At 33.7% G+C, this 20,835-nt stretch overlaps 2 protein-coding genes across 3 annotated transcripts; one reads left to right on the top strand and one right to left on the bottom strand.

The window, feature by feature from the left end:
• Positions 1-4,161: 4,161 nt before the first annotated feature.
• LOC120165254 (U1 small nuclear ribonucleoprotein C-like) lies at positions 4,162-6,822 on the bottom strand. 2 transcript variants are annotated; one of them, XM_039174811.1, is made up of 5 exons: positions 6,615-6,822; positions 6,468-6,510; positions 6,319-6,360; positions 5,645-5,900; positions 4,162-4,578 (listed from the first exon to the last, which is right to left on the bottom strand). In XM_039174811.1, exons 1-5 carry the CDS (start codon positions 6,620-6,622, stop codon positions 4,325-4,327), a joined length of 603 nt encoding a protein of 200 aa, XP_039030742.1. In that variant the 5' UTR covers positions 6,623-6,822; the 3' UTR covers positions 4,162-4,324. The 2 variants fall into 2 exon arrangements, with proteins under 2 accessions (XP_039030742.1, XP_039030744.1); XM_039174813.1 differs by having other exon boundaries at positions 4,162-4,560.
• Positions 6,823-12,999: 6,177 nt separating this feature from the next.
• LOC120165487 (serine/threonine-protein phosphatase BSL1-like) lies at positions 13,000-19,411 on the top strand. Its single transcript, XM_039174990.1, has 21 exons — positions 13,000-13,308; positions 13,410-13,470; positions 13,557-13,635; positions 13,729-13,808; positions 13,969-14,063; positions 14,544-14,643; positions 14,742-14,811; positions 15,278-15,379; positions 15,498-15,579; positions 15,678-15,848; positions 16,050-16,239; positions 16,326-16,527; positions 16,605-16,772; positions 16,848-17,086; positions 17,213-17,297; positions 17,398-17,496; positions 17,574-17,773; positions 17,846-17,921; positions 18,569-18,704; positions 18,785-18,924; positions 19,019-19,411. The coding sequence occupies exons 1-21, from the start codon at positions 13,104-13,106 to the stop codon at positions 19,100-19,102; spliced, it is 2,664 nt and encodes an 887-aa protein (XP_039030921.1). The 5' UTR covers positions 13,000-13,103; the 3' UTR covers positions 19,103-19,411.
• Positions 19,412-20,835: the final 1,424 nt, after the last annotated feature.

Genomic DNA, 20,835 nt, shown 5'->3' with positions numbered 1-20,835 from the left:
TTTAAATAAATTTTTTAAAATTATATAAATGCAGCACATGTCATTTAACGTATGAATATAATGGCGATGACAGTCCAAACACCTAAAAGTATAATGTTGGAAACGTTATGCACTTAACTTGACCGAAAAATAGTTTAGAGACATAAATGGAGAAAAAAAACACTTATATATTAAAAAATACTATCTAAAGTTAAAAAAAAAGAAAAGTTGGAGAACATAAAAAGAAAAAAAAAAGAAAAACGAAGATCAGATTAATATTGTGTTTGTACAATTATATATCTAGAATTTTAGAATTTGATATACTTTCGTATAAGTTTTTATTATCATCGATTATAATAAAATTCTTCTCTCTATTCATAATAATTTTGTTTAGTTTTTTACATAAATATATACATTTTTATTTTTTTATTTTTACTTTGTGATTACTTAATCATATCGAGTTTACAAAACAAATACGAACATACCAATATTAATAGAATATCAATACACATGTTGATGTAATTAACACAGCTCGGTTTAGAAAAAAAAACCAACATAGCTCACATTAAATCCACTATAAAAAGGGTCACCACCTACTCCAAAGTTGCATCACACTCTTAATCCCAACCATACAAGGCGGACAGAAGTAGCCACGCCGCGGTCGGAGCCTCGATGGGTGTAGAAATGGGTTTGGAAACACTCAGACCAGTAGCCAAGGTATCGCCAACTCCGACCCTAGGCAAAGGGCAGAACGATGATCAAAAGTCAGTGCCAGCGCAGGCTAAGAGTTGGTGCGGCCATTTCCAGATGCCGTTGCACTACCCGAAGTACACCAAAGCCGACTACGAGGCAATGCCCGAAGGGAAGCTCAATTGTTTGCTAAAAGAGTATGGACTACCCGTTTCCGGCGATGTCGAACAGAAGAGAAGCTTCGCCATGGGAGCTTTTCTCTGGCCTTGCTAGGCTACAATATATATCCATAGTAATCCCTTTGTATGCTTTGGTTAGTTTGCTTGGCCAAGTGATGAAAATATGATGCTTTGAGCTATGTATTTGAATTACTTGCTAATATTTGTTTTCTTAACTTTGTGAAATAAATCGTAGTGTTTTTAAAGTCAAATTATTTGATAAATAGGTGTTGCCAGTACATAATTACAGCGCAGTTCTACGGTCCAGCGTAAAATTTAAGGTTAAAACCATGAAAATGAACGATCGAAAATGTGATCAAAAAGCATAACGTTTTAGATTAGATGCAACTTAAATGTCACATTCTTTGTAACAATTTTTGTAGCAATATATAATATTACCTTCTTCATATTATTTTCGATTTGTAACCGAAAATGTGACATTCATTGTAACATTTTAAGTTGCAACAGAAAATGTTTATGAAAAAAGTCATATTTTAAATTGTGTCCAACCTAAAATAATATTTTTTATCACATTTTTTTCGCTTCATATTTCCATCATTTTTTAACTTTAAATTAGGTTGACTTTCTTTAGAATTTTGCCATAATTACATTAGAAATATCTATTTTTTTATAGAATAAAATCCTAATTTTGCCGTAATGTTTTTGTGTTTGAGAATGGTTAAATTATCTGAATTAGATAGGTTTTGATTTGATTTAATTTTAGGGTAAACTATATGTTTAGTACTCTAATTATCATTTTTGTTTTATTTTGGTCACTTAATTAATTTTTTTCAAAATCATACCTAATGTTACGTTGTGGTTTCATTTTAATCACCCATCGTTAAAAAGTTAATAGAACTGATGACATGAAATTTTTTATTTGTTTTCAATAATGATGTTGCATTACCTTATGGTTCCATGCCAACATCACTGTTAAATATTTAATGGCGTCTGACCAAATTAAAACCAAACCAAAAAAATTAGGTATGATTTGAAAAAATAATAATTCAGTGATCAAAAGGAAACAAAAGTGATAGTTGAGTTACAAAACTTGTAGCTTACTCTTAATTTTATAGGATTACTTTTTTTAATTTAACTTTGGGACGAGTTAAAACGATTTTTGTTAATGAAAAAGTCAGAATCAAATTTAGAATAAATAATCTTCGAAACGGAATAATTACTATAGTTATATATATATATTGATAATTATCATAATATCACTCTATATATTCCTTTTCTAATTATCAGAACCGACCCTATCTCGCACCCATCACTATTGATGTTAGATAGAAAATCCCTTTTATTACGTTGATATCACTCTTAATTTGGGTTCAATGTGAACAGAATAACTACCTTCAGAGTTGGTGGGGTTCATAAAATGATTATTATATTAAATTTATGATTGAGTGTTTGATTTGTTTCTGAGTATGGCTGATGCACATCTTATTTTTATCGTTTTCGGATTAGTGTTTATGCGGCCAGAAGAGATGTTCAAAAGATGTTATTGCATTATAATCCGGAGGAGGAAAATTTCTGTTAAGTGCTTAATGAAAGTTAATAGTCGAGGGATTAGAATTGATCAGACCAATAACATATTTTAATTATCACGTAAATTTTTTGTTAAGAGGTTAATGAAATTAACGGTTGAGGGATTATAATTGAACATACCAATAACATAAGGGAGCAGAACTATTTTTTTAAAACCAATTACCAAAATCGATCAGACAAAAAATATACAGAACTATTCGTATAATTTACCTTAAAAATTGAGAATGAATATCATTAATAAAATAGATAACTAATATAAAAAAAATCTAATTCTTTAACCATACTTCACTCTCCAACAAAAATGCTTTACCCAATGTATATACTCGATAAATCTTGAGTTTTGATGGTCTACGTGAAAGAACATCAAGAGAAACTAAAATATATATTTTTTAAAAAAAAAACCCCTTTTAACTATATCACTTTTCATAAATAATCCCTATATTTTCATACAATTTTTAAAAATAAACCTTACATTTTTATCATGCCTACATAGATCCTTATCCTATTAAAGGTCAAGGACCTATTTGAATACAATAAAAAGATAAAGGGTTTATGTACATAAGAGTGATAGTTTTGTGAATATATTTTAGCCAGCCAAACAAAATCAAGGAGAGTGAGTGCAGTAAATGGCATAAAGGAACTCAATGAAGATAAGTGGGTTAGTGTCTAATGGTTAGCACCAAGATGGAATATAACATTAACGTTTATCTTCAACCATAAAAGAACTCAATGGCATGACGAATAAATTCCGGTAGCCATCCGCCTTGCTGCCTATAAATGTATATTTGCCTTTGTATTTCTTATAAACTCCTTCGTCGGCTTTGATCTCACCATGAATTCATTATTCACCGCGAAACTAGTTAAACATTTTTCTAGTATTCTTAGAAATCACCCAAAGTAATAGGACAAGCTTTGCGGGTACCTTGTCTGTCCAGGTGGAATGTTTGAGAATAAATCCGTCTTATATGAGTTTAGTATCAGAGATAAATCCATGTGAAATGTTTGATAATAAATTTATCTTATATAAGTTTGATAAAAAATTTTAAAAGAAATAAAATTATAAAATTTTAAGAAATAAAAATAAATTATTAATAAAAAATATTTAAATATATAAAAATTTATTTTTTTTAAAAAAAAACCTATACTCATCCAACCCTCTTCGTCAATCTATCCATGGTCGATATAGTTTTCAAATAAGTTATCGAGATTTAGGTGGACAATGTTAGTACACCTAAGTTATTTTCGGCTGCCAATTTAATGTTTCATATCAAAATAAAACAAGTAAAATTCATTTTCTTCAAGACAAAATATTTGATAAAAAATTATAACTCAACTACATTTTATAAACGAATTAATTACAATTTTATCGATCAACACATTTTTTATAATTCGCCAACAATTGAAAGTTTATTCAAGAAAATAAGCAGTATTTAATTTTTAAAAAAAAATCAACCAGTTGAGTAGATATCATATAAATGAGTTAATAACCGAATTGATCACTTTCTTTTGATTTTTGTATACTTTTACTGATCAAATTTAAAATAAATGTTATGTTTCAGTGATTTTCATCATTAATTTATCAAATTTTGGTCACTTACAATGTTAGTTTTTATATTTTGATCAGTCAAAAGAAGTTTGATGGCATTTTGTGTCAGTCAAAAGAAATTTATTTTTAATTTAACCGCTAAACTTTAGATAAAATACTAATTTAACTCTAAAATTTAAATAAAACATCATTTTAACCCCTAAATTAAAAAAATATCAATTTAGACCCTAAGTTAAACCCAAAGTCTCCCGTCACCGACCCCAAAGCTTCATGTTGTTCAACAACATATATGGGCTTAACCTCTTACATTAATATGGAAGCAAAACATGTGAGTTTAACCAGATTATTGATTAGCTTCAGAAGGTTGTGTATGGGCATTGAAATTGTCAAACCCGCCACTTGTTGGGGCAGCAGGACTGACCTGATATGGTGCAGACGTAGCTGGGGTTCCATTAGAAGAAGTGGGTGTCATCGCAGTTCCGGCAACTGTCGTTGGAGTAGCCAATGTAGGAGGTCGTGGAAGGCTATTAAATTGTCCCGGCAAAGGAGCACCAGGTGGTGCCATCATCGGCGGCATGCCTGGAATGGGAGCATAACCTGCCAATGACACCCAAATGTGTATATGCATATATATTCATTCAGTCCCATATTTCCATTTTATGTGTGTAATCAAAGCCAATGCCTTAATTGAATGGATGACAGTGTCAATCAATCTATATGAAGTGCTTAACATATAAAACATCTTTATTAGTAACAAAACAAGCAAAAATTTATCACAGTCCACAATCACACATAATTCCAGATAGAGTATGTTTATTAACAAAATACGCGTACAACAAAACACGAATAATATATTACACGAGCACTTGCAAATGGTCTCGGCAGACTATGGGGCCTGATTCCTGGGACCATTGGTTGATTTACATCTAACAGTGCAGTTCTAAGTAGGGATGTAGACGAGTGAAGTTTGAGTAGTGCTAAGTTTAATTCAACTTGAAAAGTTTTAAATTGAGCTTGAATCGACTCAAAAGTTTGCAAGTTTAAAATTGTCAAGTTCGATTCGAACTCGAAAATAATAATTTAAGCTCGACTCAAGCTTGAAAAAATGTGAACTCGAAACTTTCTCAAACTTAGCTTGATTGAAGCTCAAACTCGAGCTTGATTAAAGTTCAAACTCGAGCTTGATTAAAGTTCAAACTCAAATTCGAACCTGAATCTTAAATGTATGAAAGCCTTGTATTGTATTTTTTTAAATATATATGTATAAATATTAATATTATTAATAATTTAATTTAGAAAATTAAAAAATTAATATATAATTTTTTGATTTGCTTGTGGGCTTTTTGAGTCGAATATTAAGTAACTCGTTTCGGCTCGTTAAGAACTTCAGTCGAATCCATTCGATTTGAGTGTTGACCGAACTTTGATCGAATTGAATTTGAGAAGCTCATGATCTATCTTATCTCATTTCCTGCTCTAATCCCAGGAATGAGATGAAGTGTGAAAAAACAACTTCTTGATGGAACCAAAACAAGCATGCAAAAACTCATCAGCTCACCATCACAACATCAATTCAGGTTGGGATACGTTTATTACCCAAATATTGAAACCTACATTAGCAAGGACACGAAATATGCAACTATGTATCGAGTTTGAATCTTACCAGGAGCACCAGGAACAGATCTTGGCAAAACAGGGGGCCTCATTCCTGGGACCATCGGTTGATTTACAGGTAACGGACCGGCCCCGGGGATCGGCATAATAGGAAGTCGGGGCCTCTGAGCCATTAAATGTTGATTGAAAGCAGCTCCAACCTGCTGGAAAGCCGCAGCTTGGCCCAGATGTTCCTTGATCCTTTGGTCTATTAAACTCTGGGTCTGTTGCTCCTCAAATTGCTGATAGTAAGTTCTAACATTCGCCTGTAAAAAAAAACAACAAATCAGCAAAACTGACAATCAATACAGAGGTGAGAATTTCATCAAGTCAAGCTAAAAAAATTTGAGTTAATTGAATTGACGAGTTCTATTTTATAACTTAAACTCTATATGAAATATTTTCTAATCGAGTCAAGTTGTTCGAATTTCTATTTAAATTTAATTGTAAATAGTTATAACATAATGACACTAATCGATTCAAATATAAACAGATTTCTATAATCATATACAATATTCAAATATATTTCTTCATATTTTTTCACATACATATGCATATATAGCGTAGAGTTGGATTTATTTGAGTTATATTTTATAACATAATTTATCTGAAATTTTTACGAGTCGAGTCAAATTGAAAATTCTCTAGATAAATCAACACAAAGACAAGAATCTCTACAATCACCTTGTGTTTATAACCTGAATTGTGTTGCTTTCTAACTGATGGCTGAAATTTAAACCCAGAAAAGAGAAAAAGTAAAAGTTACTTAAATTTCGAGAAATTCAAACAAACAAAAAATGAAAGACCCAGATGGAAAAGAATTAGGAACTAACAGAGTCGTGGGTCAAATAAGTGTCGCAATAATCACAGTAATACCTGCAGAATTTGAATCCAAACAAATATTGCCATGAAATGCTAATGAAAAAGTTTCGTAGTGATAGCGTTTAATCAAGATTGAACAAACTTGTAGATATCATTACCGAGGCATTGCGAAACGACTCGGAACCGAAGCTGAATGCTTGCAGATCGTAAAACCCTAGAAAGCTTGCACCGGAGCAAGAACCCTAGCTTCAATACAAGGAAAAAGAAAGAGGAATTTTACCTTTATGAGTAGAAATTTCTTTGGGCGTAAATATTCAATCTGTAATGGCAGAGTTTTAGGATCGTCACTGAAATATATGACGAAATTATTGGCTAATCTTTACATCTAGATGTCTCTAAGAACCGGATCTTTTTCGTAACTCGGTTTCAGTATAAAATTATTGGGGTAGAATCTACCATAGATCACTATATTATTATTATATTTATAATTGGGTCACTTTATTTCAAAAGTCATAATCGAGTCACTCAATTTATTAATTGATTGTAACAATTAGGTTATTGTGACATTAAATCTTGAACAAATGTTAATCTTTTTTGGATAAATTTATATTTTAATCATATGAGTAAATCCCTTTCTAATTATGCAACGAAAAGTTGAAAGTCTTTTTGTAACTTTAAAATTAGGGTAAACTATTTGAATAGTCCCTTATGTTTTCAATCTGATTGACCTTGGTCACCAATTTAAAAATGAAGGGGAAATAGTCTCTAACGTTATTGATCCGTTTAATTTTAGTCCCTAATGTTATCGATCCATTTGATTTTAGTCCCTCAGCCATTAACTTCCGTTCAATTTTAACCCCTCAACCATGTTAGGGACTTAAACAAAAGGGGATTAATGAAGATTAATAGCATAGGGACTTAAATCGGATGGACCGATAATGTGAAGGGCCATTTACCTTTAATTTTTTAAATTGGTGACCAAAGTCGATCAGACCTTAAACTTAAACAAAAGAGACTATTCTCATAGTTTACCCTTAAAATTAATAGTTAGATGGTATTATAATCATTCAAATAAACAAATCCTTACTTTTATTTATAGATTAATAAAATATAAACATATCGAAGAACTTTTGTTCAAAAAGAGCCCTAAGACAATGAGAAATTGATATTACACCCAACATGTAAGAAACTAGAAAAGAAAAACAAAGAGTTAGCTCATAACCAAAAGTTGAGCGATCAAAATGTAAGCTTACTCATAATTGAGTGATCCAAATATAAATAAAAATTGTAACATTCGCTTAAGATTTAACAGTACAATAACATGATTGCTACAACCAAATATGAGTAAGCTTATATTTTGGTCACACATAAAGAGGCCTGGACGAAACTCATACATAACTAGGTGAAAGTTGACATTGATGATGCATGAAGTGCAGACACGTGAAAAGCAGCTACTGTAGTGGCTTCACTATGATTTTTATCATCTTTTGCAACACGAGGAAAGTACAGCAGATTTTGACTACCAATCATTGAAAATAAAGATCTTTAATCAAATGCCTTACATGTATTTTTGGGTACAGACAAATCCTATTTCAACTCAGTAGTATCCAACTCCATATCCACCATTCTGTGGCAAACAAAGCACCCAACAAACAATCAGAGCAGCCAAATAGCAGAAATCAAACATGTTTACAATGGGACTCAAACCCACAATTTCTTTCCAAAGGCAAGCGCCTTATCCATTAGGCCACATGAATCCATTTTCAAAATGTAATTATCTTTTGCTATATAAGAAAATAAGAGATTATCTGCATTCGACAAATATTCAAAATATGAATACCATGTTAGGTAGTTAACAGTATCCAAATTTGCACACCGCATTTTAGTTTAGAGAGCATTGTTGTTGCTCGGGACATATGGACAGTTACCTATGTTCTTTGGAACATATGGATAGGTCCTTCGGGACACAGATTTCATAGCCACTTAGTGGATTTTATACGAGTTGTGGTGACAACATATGTGTGCACAACCTCATAGTACTCGTATACATTGAGTTCTCAATAGTGTACATGGGCTTAAAAAGGACATAAAGAGTATGCACATGATTGTGTCTTCATACGATATTATTATTTATATTGCTTCGTATATGGTATAATAATTTTATGATATGACAGACATAATTGAATTTGGATAGTAGATTGCATGTTTATATTGTTATAAATTCTTTATTATATGTTTATGCCTCACTAAGTCTATGACTTAGCATGTAAGTGGTTTACACGTAGGTATTGGAAGACAAGAAGATCAACCATAGGAGCAATAGAGCAGCATATCTCCGCGTGACGATCAGATCAGAAGTACTTTACACAGTATGTTTTAGTTATGTAACAGATATGTTGGCATGTAAATAGTGTCATAAAGTACACATGCTCTGATCAATTTTGTAATGGTTTGAACTTCAGTATGTATTTACAAGTTTAAGTAAATAAAAGTTAAAATTTTTCATAGTTTTATAAATATACATGTTTGAAAAGTCAATGTGACACCTCATATTCGTATCCGAGTCTGATACGAGTTGGGGGTGTTACAATGTTGACATCCTTACTACCGCACGCTTTTTCACCGTTCGAATTCGTCGTCCGACCACTGGAACTACTGTCTTCGAAGACTAGAAGGTAAACTCTCCTTGTTCTTTTTTTTTCGAATGTGTTTTCCCTTTTTGGTTCTTTTATCCCCTTTTTTTACCCCGAATGCTCTCCTGATTTATGGATCCCTTTTGGTAGATATCATGAAAATCCCTAACATAGGGGAATGGGTCTCTGATTATAGCTGATAAAATCCTGATTTTTTATATTTAATTTGTTATTTTAATGGATTTTTGGATTTGATGATGTTCTTTATTGTAGATGATAATTTAGGTACACTGTTCGACAGGTTTGATGAAGACGGCGGCGGTGTACGACTGGTGAGGTGACCGGTGAAGCTCACGCGCATCTGGAAGTTGAAAAGTCAGGTGTGTGTATCACATGCGCCGATGATGGACGGCTCACCTTCTGGTCGTCGGCGACTGTAGAGATTTAGGGTTTTAAAACCCTAATTGTTTGGGTTATCAAGTTAGGTCAATTCGGGTTAGGTTACTGGATCCTCTTGGGTCGGGTCGACTGTTGGATCAGATCTTGCGACTGGGTCTGGGTTTAAGTGTTGTGTAACATCCCAAAAAAATTGGGCTAGTGAATGAAATGAAAGTTTTTGAAATTTGGTGATCAATTTAAGAAAAATTGAAAAGTTCAAGGACTTAAAAAGGAATATTTTGGTATTGGATTAAATAACAAGGATGGAAAGAATGAAGGGTATTATGGTCTTTTCAGATTAAAAGATATTTTCTCTCATTTATTAAGAGATAAACACATGGGATTTGAGGAGTTATATGGAAGCCATTTTTTCTTGCTTTCTTTTTAGTCTTCCCGTAAGCTCCATTTCAAAGGTAAAATTCTGGATTTTTGTTATTTTCTTTAAAGTTTGGGGTTGTATAGAAGGTTTGGGTGTTATATAAACTTAAAGAAAGCTTGTATAGGATTAAAATCACAAGAAGAGAAAATTAGAAGGAATTTGTAAAATGAGTTTTGAAATGAATTGTTAATTTGGTGTAGTTTTTGAAGTTTTATTTTGATATTTGACTTGTCATAAGTAGGAATGAGAAGCCTAAAGTATTAGAAATGAGTTTAGAACACACGAAAAGTTTAGTAAAATTCTTAAATTCAAGAGTTATAGTGAGATATTGAAGATAATAAGGTATAATAGTGCTAAGAGATATTTTAAGTATGTATAGTTGAGTTTAATAGCATGAAGAGAGTTAAATAAAGGGAGTTTAAGTGAAGTGTTGATAAATTTAGGGTTTAAGAAATATATTATGAGTTAGTAGTATCGATATTGGTTGAGTGAGTACCGATACTACAAGGCAAATTATGTGATAATTATGCGTAGGATATCGATACTACATGAACAATATCGATACCATAAGGAAGAAAATGGATAAATTTTCATGGGGTATCGATACTGAAAGGGTAATATCGGTACCATGGGTATCAGTACCATGGGTATCAATACCAACATGGAGGTATCGGTACCATTCTTGCAAGGGAATTACAGAATCGAGAATGGATATCGATACCGTGGAAGGGTATCGATACTACCAGCATAGAGGTATCGATATTGTGCTTGTAGTACCGATACTACTTAAGTTGGAAATTAAAAATTTATGCTTTATTTAGTTTGCATTGGCAAGAATCTTTTATGGTAATTCAAATCTCGATATTCATTGGATTGTATACTCGTGTAGATATCGATCAAAAGCAAAGTTCGGACAAGCTGTCAGAGTAAGATTTACGAGAGAGAGTTAAGAGATTGGTATTGGAAAATGAGACCAAGGTGAGTATATGATATTAAATATAAATTATGTTAGGGAATTAAGACTTGTGATAAGTCTAATTCTGATATTAAATTACATGAGTACACAGATACAAGCATGTATTGATTTGATGTTTATATGTACATGAGTATATATATGTATAGAGGTTAAGTGTATATTTATATGTGATCTATGTGAATACATGTATGTGTGATAAATTATGTGACCATGAGCCATGTGATAATAAGTTGTATGATTATATGATCATAAGAGATAAGACATATGACAAGAGATATGTGAAAGTGATCTATGTGACTATATGTTTATATGAATACAAGAATATGTGATATGAGATATGAGACTCCATGAGAATATTACATGATATATGTGATAAGAATCCATGATTCTATATATATATATGATATGAATGTGTGAATGTGTGATAAACATAAATGATAATGCCCATGATAAGTGATATGAGAGATAGGGGTATAGTTGGCATGCCAAGAGTTGAGGGTTCTATGTGGTCCTTCATGATATATATGTAATCCTTTGGAGCATGTATGCGGTTCTTCGGGACACATATTTGGTCCTTTGGGATATATATATGTGATCCTTAAGGAGTGGTCCTTCGGGACATATATTTAGTCCTTCGGGACAAATTCTATGTGCCCCTAGTGGGAATTTATACGAGTTGTGGTGACATCATTTGTGCACAACCTCAATGTACTCACATACCTTAAGTTCTCAAAAGTATTCATGGGCTAATAAAGAGACAAAATAAATATATTGTATGTAAGGTATATGATTTATGATGTGAAATGTACTTCAGGATATATGTGATGTTGTGTATATTGTTAGATATAAGAGTAAATGATTATATGAATTAAGGAAAAGAATGTTAATCATGTAAATGATGATATGTGTGCATATAAGCTTTGTGTGGTATGAACTGTACATACATTGTTAAGTAGTTATAGTTTCTATTAATTATTTATATGTTTCACTAAGTCTGCGACTTAGCGTGTGAGTGTTTCACAGGTAGAATCCGAGAAGGTTGAAAGCAAAGATAAGTGGAGACAACATAACTTCACTGGAGATCAGATCAGAAGAAATTGATTAGTAGGTTATTGTATTGTATTAATTAATGTTGGCATGTACTCAAAGAATTAAATTGTATAAGCTCTGATCACTTTTTGTGAACTTTTGATTTAATGTATGTAAATTATTCAATATGTTTAAATTAAGTTTGAAATTCTTCTCTATATTATATAAGTAAAGGATTTTAAATGTCAATGTGACATCTCGAACTCGTATTTGGGTCGGATATGGGTTGGGGGTGTTACATGTTGGGCCTGGTATTATTGTAATTTGGGCTCCATTTGGGTCAATGAAAAAATAAATAAATTGTTAATATAATAATAATAGTAATAATAATAATAATAATAATAATAATAATAATAATTTATGGACAAAAATGGGTGTCTACATGTAATATTATATATTATATAATCATTGAAAATAAAAAAATGTCACATTAATAATTTTGTTAATTTTTTTAACAGTAGGTGATTAAAATGAAACTAAATGTTAGGTATGATTTTAAAAAAATAGTTTAGTGACCAAAATAAAAGAAAATTGATAATTGAAGTATTAAATATATACTTTACTCTATTAATAATTATTTTAGTAAAAATAATATTTTAACATTTAAAGTAGATAAAAAGAAATGAACTACTTGTATAATTTATTACAACAAATGGGACAGCTATACAAACACATCCCATAAAATCATTCTCTTCTCATATGGTTGACGTTGTCTTCTTTGTGGGAGTGTTCATGGGGTCATACAATGTTGTGTTAATGAACAGAGACTTCAATTTTCGCAACTCATCACCCAAAATTTTCCCCTTTTTACTGCTCCCACCATCCTCACTTAATTTCTTCCAACCGTTAACAAAAGCTTTGATTCAAAGAAAGATTTTTACTCCATTCAGTTACTTTTAATCTTCCAATATACATGTGAACAGTTATTTTATTTCTTAAACCCCATCTAGAAAGTGGAAGAAAATAGAGATGGTCTAATCAAAATCTGGGGTCCACCGCACCATTTGAGTAGCTCCCGATCTTGGATTCTTTTGAGCTTTTTTTTAGAGCTTTAATGTTATTATTGTGAAATGAGATCAGAATTGAAGGTTTGAGTTGTGGGATTTTTGGGTTTTAGGAGTTGGGAGTAAAGATGGGTTCGAAACCGTGGTTATACCCGGCTCCGACTTACCGGACTTTGGAGACTTATTGGGATTCCGATGAGGATGCGCCTGGTCCCCGATGTGGTCACACTCTTACCGCCGTTGCTGCCACTAAGACGCATGGTCCTCGGCTTATTCTCTTCGGTGGTGCCACCGCCATTGAGGGTGGCGCTTCCTCGTCTGCTCCTGGAATCAGTTAACCCCCTCCTCTATATCTCTATGTCAAGCGCTGTTTTTTGCTTGGTATTTGATTTTTGGTTTTAAACATAATGTTAATTTAACCATTTATTGCGTAGGATTAGCCGGTGTCACCAATTCAGTTCATTCTTACGATGTTCTAACCAGAAAGTGGACCAGGTGAGTTGTTTCTTTTATTTTCTATTTTTTCTCTTTTGAATCGAGCTAGAATTGTTTGCTGATCTTTTCTTTTGATTAATTTGCAGAATCAAACCAGCTGGAGAGCCGCCTTCTCCTAGGGCAGCTCACGCTGCAGCCGCCGTAGGGACTATGGTTGTGTTTCAGGTGGGTAAACATGCAGAATCGCTGGTAAAAGTTGATACATTTATATGATTTTATGGCGCATTGCTTATTTTTCTTGTTTGATTCATTGGCTAGGGTGGGATAGGTCCAGCTGGTCATTCTACTGATGATCTTTACGTGCTTGATCTGACCAATGATAAGTTTAAGTGGCATAGGTGAGTTTCTGTTCCTCAATTTTCGGAGACTTCTCAGTGTAAATTCTTGTTGTTTTGTTATAATCTGTTTATATTTTCAATTCCACAGTTTCTCATTGTTAGTTGTTGTTGTTGCATTGTAATCTGATTATTATCTCATTTGGTGGTTTATTTTGTCTAGAGTGGTTGTGCAAGGGCAGGGTCCCGGACCTCGCTATGGCCATGTTATGGATTTGGTTGCCCAGAGATATCTTGTAAGTGTAAGCGGCAATGATGGTACGGACTTTTCACTTTCCAGCTTTGAACTATCTATCTTGCTATCTTGCAGTGTACTGTTAATTTCAGAATGGATTGAAACTGGAAAATTTGATATAAAGAAATAGGAATGAAGCTATTTGTCTTGGTCAACTCATCCGCTTTGATGGTCACTCTTCTTTCTTCTATGGCAACATCCCCACCCTCGTAAATTCTTTTGGAAATTAATTTCACTGGGTGGAACATGGTTGCTTTGATAAATTCAATCAGTTCCCAGATGTTACTCGGTTTCCAAACTGCTTTTATTTCAGTGTTCAGTAAAGAACTAAAGATTTTCCTTCGGTATTAAGATGGCATATGTACATTTCTTGTCTTCCTATGTAGCAACTGAGATCGAGCGTCGTCAATTTTTTTGAATTTTCATGTTTGTCTAGTGATTTCCTCTTGATGTTTATTTTGTTTCACTGAAATCTGAGTAGCAGCTCTTTTATTTCTAAATAGGAAAAAGAGTTCTATCAGATGCGTGGGCCTTGGATACTGGTCAGAAACCATATGCATGGCAGAGGCTAAGCCCTGAAGGTGATAGGCCTTCTGCTAGAATGTAAGTTTGTTTATTGTTATGAATATACATGACCTATTAAGTGGTTTATGTTTTCATAGTTTATGTTCTAAATATTCTAATTATATTTACTTTTTTAGGTATGCAACAGCTAGTGCCCGCTCAGATGGCATGTTTTTGCTTTGTGGTGGAAGAGACTCCTCTGGGGCGGTATGATCAAATCTCATTAAATATGTACTATTGTTTGCTTCACTGCTGGGGAGAAAAGTGAATGTGCTCTTTTTTGTTAGTTTGAACGTTTCAACTATTCGTATTGAAGTTACCATGTCCAATGCCTTTGTCTGCGATTTTTCCGAACATCGGTATGGGATATAACTCTTGTTGGACATATACTCATGTTGGATACATACTCGTAACTGACACTCACACCAGAGTCGCTTTAACTGTTGACGTCAAAGGTCATCCTGCACTATGCTTTATTTATTAGTGTGTGCTTTATTTTAACATAAGTTGCAATATTTATGTCTTTCCTTGAACTGTATATTCCCATCTACTTTTAGACTGAAACAGAATGATATAGTTTCCTCTAATTTACGTGTTACATTAAATTATATCACATTAACAGTTTTTCCAATGTGAGATGCTGTTTTTATTGATTGTATATTCACTTCCACAGCCTCTAGCTGATGCATACGGGCTGCTTATGCACAGAAATGGTCAATGGGAATGGACTCTTGCACCTGGAGTTTCCCCTTCGCCAAGGTACCAGCATGCTGCGGTAAGTTGATGCCAATGCTATTGCATATAATTTTTATGAACAAAAAACTCAATTTTTATAGGCCTGCATCACATGTTTTGCTTCAATAACAGTTGGCCTGATATTTGCTTTCAACCAGGTTTTTGTTGGCGCACGGTTGCATGTTACCGGAGGTGCTCTTAGAGGAGGACGTGCTATAGAAGGTGAAGCAGCTGTTACAGGTAAGCTTTTGCTTCTCATCTTGAAATAACTATCTGAAGAGTATGGTGTTGTGCATATCTCAAATAAGTTTATTTCTACCATTCTCTTTGTTTCGTAGTACTAGATACTGCTGCTGGAGTATGGTTGGACAGGAATGGGCTTGTGACTTCCTCACGGAGCACTAAGGGACATGTTGAATATGATCCTTCTTTGGAACTTATGCGCCGTTGTCGCCATGCATCTGCATCTGTTGGTGTGCGAGTATATATTTATGGTGGACTTAGAGGAGGTAAAGAATTGGTTGTCTGAAATTATAGATGCATTTCTCTCACTGATGTATAACATCTCTGCTCCTTATAGCGACAATGCGCTTAGCTTGATTTTGATTTTTTTGTGTCAAAATAGAAATAGATTTAGTTCGTTTATCTAATCCTTTGTGTCAATTCCTAGTCTTGAGTGATTTCTTGATTAATTATTTTACTTTTTGCAGATATGCTGTTAGATGATTTCCTAGTTGCAGAAAATTCACCACTCCAGTCTGAAATGAATTCTCCTGTATTATCCCCCGAGAGAGCCTCAAATTTGTCCAGCCCCCGATTTAATCAGCCTAACTTAAGCTCATTTGGAACATCACCAACTTCAGATGATGGTCAAGAGTTCTCTTCATCCGCGAGCTTGAGGTCTGACTCAATAACTCTTTCTCTCTCGCATACACATGCACGAACACTGTAGGAGTACTGATTGATGATTAATCTTTAACTTATAGCATGGACAAAAATTCTATGGAGAAACTGAGGGAGGCTTCTGCTGCTGAAGCTGAGGCTGCAAATGCTGTATGGCAAGCTGTCCAGGCTGCATCTGCTGTTCCAGCAGAGGAAACATCTGTATCTGATGACAACTCACCTGCTCCTGAAACAGCTTCAGATGCTAGCGATAATGAGGCGGATGTTCGCCTTCATCCTCGAGCTGTATGTATACTTAAAGTTGCATCTGTATGGTTTTCTAATTTTCCAGCTAAAGTGTTCTAATTTTTTTTCCCGCACAGGTTGTGGTCGCCAAAGAGACAATTGGGAATCTGGGTGGGATGGTTAGGCAGCTATCTTTGGACCAGTTTGAAAATGAGAGCCGAAGAATGATTCCCTCTAATAATGACTTATCCTACCCTACAAAAAAGTTTGCTAGACAGAGGTCTCCCCAAGGTTTGCATAGAAAGGCAAGTTGAATTAATTAGTTTTCTATTGTTTAAAACTTTTTAAAAGGTAGTTTAATAATTACAATCCTTTTGCAGGTCATTTCTACATTGCTTAGGCCCCGGAACTGGAAAGCTCCAGTCAATAGGAGGTTTTTCTTGGATTCTTATGAAGTGGGTGAGCTCTGTTATGCCGCTGAGCAACTATTTATGCAAGAACCCACGGTTCTTCAGTTAAAAGCTCCAGTAAAAGTCTTTGGTGATCTTCATGGACAGTTTGGTGATTTAATGCGGCTATTTGATGAATATGGATTTCCTTCAACTGCAGGTGATATTACGTAAGTTAGATAGTCTTGCTGTTCATGCAAATCAGATTACTCCTCATAATTGAAACTTAAGGCCTACAACTGTTGCTTCCTATTATGATATTTCTGGTTCTGAATTTTTTTTAATTTATGTTTTAGGTACATCGATTATCTGTTTTTAGGAGATTATGTTGATCGAGGACAGCACAGCTTGGAGACAATTACATTGCTTCTTGCTCTCAAGGCTAGCTCGAGACTAAATGAGCCTTAAATTTGACTATGATTGCAACCTTGTGCTGTTTCTTTAATTTGATTCCGTTCTCTTGTTTGTAATGATTGTACAGATCGAGTATCCTGAAAATGTTCACTTGATTCGTGGAAATCATGAGGCCGCTGACATAAATGCACTCTTTGGTTTTCGTATTGAGTGCATCGAGAGAATGGTATGTATGAGTATGCATGTGAGGATTAATTATATGGCTTCTCCGAGTGAAGTGTGCTCATTATTATTTATTTGTAGGGGGAGAATGATGGTATATGGGCATGGACGAGGTTCAATCAACTATTCAACTATCTTCCACTTGCTGCTCTTATTGAAAAGAAAATTATCTGCATGCATGGTGGCATAGGAAGATCTATACATTCTGTTGAACAGATAGAGAAACTTGAGCGGCCGATAACAATGGATGCAGGATCCATTATTTTAATGGACCTATTATGGTATGCATTTTTTGAATCTACCAATCCAATTAAATAAATCTAAGGACTAATTTTGGCTTCGTATGCTTCCAGGTCTGATCCAACAGAAAATGATAGCATAGAAGGTTTGAGACCGAATGCACGAGGTCCCGGTCTTGTCACTTTTGGGGTATGCATGTTATTCTTTATGTCTAAAATAGCTTATTGAATGCATTGCAATCCGGGGGATTAAAACCAGAACGGAAAGGAAAAAGTTATGCATGTTAGTGGATCTATCATGATAATTTCATATTATCATGCTAAATTCTATTAATTGAAAACCAACACCATTCAAGGGATTGAGAGGAACCTATACCGGAGACTACATTTTCTAGTTGCAACAAATACTGTGATTACTGCTATGTTGCTCCGACTTTTCATTTTTCTTGAAGTATCGATACCCTACATGGATAAAGGATATGATCCTTCAAGGACCATAAGCAATGTATTAGAAAACTTAGATAAAAGAAATTAAACATACCATTTTAGACACATCATATCCAGTACTCCTGCATCCCCACCCCAAGTTCAAGTACATAATACTGGATCACCTTAGAAATATAGGAATTGATAACGATTGCCACTGAGGTGTATGTGTTTTGTTTATTTGCTTTATAAGTCAATTGTCTTGGTTTGAATTCACTAGATATGTTTCAATGATTACACAATCGGAGTTTCAAATAATGCATGTTTAAGTCATGAACATCACGTCATGTGGGATTGATCTTCTTTTATACATGCGCCAAAACCTACAATGATTCATGTTGCCATATGCAGCCGGATCGCGTTACAGACTTCTGTAAGAAAAACAAGCTACAGCTTATTATAAGGGCCCATGAATGTGTAATGGACGGTTTTGAACGATTTGCTCAGGGCCAGTTGATTACACTTTTTTCTGCAACAAACTATTGTGGTAAGTAGAATACATCGAGCCACCCCTATGTTACAAAATATCTGCTTCCTAAACCATTATATATATACATATACATCTAGGTACAGCAAACAATGCTGGAGCCATATTGGTCGTCGGTAGAGGACTGGTTATCGTCCCAAAATTAATACATCCCTTGCCACCGCCCATTCAGTCTCCGGAAACATCACCAGAGCATGTTGGAGATGACACATGGATGCAGGTAATGGTTATATATATATAGATGTATAGGAAGTTAGAAACATCCCTGGCCACTGCATATACATGAACATGTAATATATTTCCTGGCACTGCAGGAACTGAACATCCAAAGACCACCGACACCAACTCGTGGTCGGCCTCAACCAGACCTCGACCGGAACTCACTTGCATATATATGAACACATCGATACGAATTCAAGGACTTAAACTTTGTAATTCACAGAGCTGTGGCGTGGGAGGCCCCGGTTTTTATATGCCAGGTTTGATTCTTACGTAACTTGAATTTTGAGAAGTATATATCGAACCAGTCTCGAAGATAGAAGCCATTGTTTGTTGTATGCATAGCTTTGGAGCGAAAGATCAGTATTTAACCAGTGAGTAATATATACAGGATAATTTATAGGCTTGAGTCAACTTATTATTATTATTGTTATTTATTTTTTTCAGTTTGTGCATGTAACATTAATGGGTGATACGCATCTAGATATTATGTGAATAATTTTTTTTGATATGGTTTTTCTTTTTAATTTTGGACTTAAATGTGTCACTCCCTGTATAAACTATCAAGATGGTATTTATTTTTCTAAGTTTATCATATATTTTCGGTAGCAGCACGGTTTTTTTTACCTATTGGCTCACTAATCTAGATTGGGTCTCACAGACCTATTATTATTATATAATGATTATTTCAATCTAATTTTCTCTATTTACAATGTTAAAGTTTGAATATATGACCTTTTCCTAATAAGCTTTTCAAGAGTGTAAATTTGGAATTGGACTGTCAAACTATTATATTAGGGAATGAAAAGAATAGGGAATCCAAAATTAATATTTAAATCTGATTTTCGTTTTAAGAAAAATTGTATTACATAATCATATAGATATCAATGTTTTTAAGACAAATGCATGTAGACATCAAAACATTCAAAACAAGTGCATTTAGGACAAGTGGATGTTCATATTTGATGAGAACATGCTCTCAAGTATAAAGAAGAAATTCCATGAGAGAGTTACTGCACATTGAACCCAACCAAGTTTCTAAATATGACATGAAACAAATTCGGATGAGGATTGCTAAACACCTCTAAATGTTAAATATGCTAATAAGACCTTCAAGTATGATGTTCTGATCTTCAGTTCATTTATAAGATGTTTGGGCATGATGTTAAGACCTTTGTGCCACCCATAATACCTTCAAACACGATGTTTAAAAATGATGATAATATTTTTTTAAAAATGATAATGATGCTTAAAAATAATGATGTTAAAAATTGACGTTAAAAAATTGAATTGAGATCCTTAGGTCATTTTAAGCATTTAAGTAGGATGTTAAAACCTGTAAGACATTCGAGCATGATGTTTAAAAATAAAGATGTACAAAAATGATATTAAGTAAATAATGTTAAGAATATGTTAAGAAATTTGACATTAAGAGTTTCGAGTCATCTGTAAGAACTTCAAGCAATATGTTACACCTTCCGATATTATGAAAATGTCAAAAATGTGTTCAAGTTATCTTTGACACCGCCTCGAGTTAGAGGAGCAAGATTGTTCAAGTACAAAAGATCTAATGTTCAATTTATGTTTGAACAAAATTTGTTGTCCTATTCTTATGTCATAACAATGAGTAAAGAGGTGAAGCTATAAGCATTCCATTTTATCCGAGCTAGCCCTTAGGCTTAGATCCAACTTCTAATAATTGAGTCAGTCCCAAATTTAATCCCATAATTTTTTTAATTAAGCTAAGGTGATTACAAAGTAATATCTGTTCTAAATACTCTTAATCATTTGGCAATGAACGCCCATCACCCTTGCAGTCGCGGTTCTCAAACCCATGACATCTACAAACAACAATGATTCATTTAACCATTGAAGTAAGTTAGTTCATGCATGCATAAACATAATTTATATG

Source organism: Hibiscus syriacus, unplaced genomic scaffold (assembly GCF_006381635.1).
Source record: "Hibiscus syriacus cultivar Baekdansim isolate YM2019G1 unplaced genomic scaffold, ASM638163v2 tig00111582_pilon, whole genome shotgun sequence".
NCBI classification, from domain to species: domain Eukaryota; kingdom Viridiplantae; phylum Streptophyta; class Magnoliopsida; order Malvales; family Malvaceae; genus Hibiscus; species Hibiscus syriacus.
This window is presented reverse-complemented; position numbering and strand designations above follow the sequence as displayed.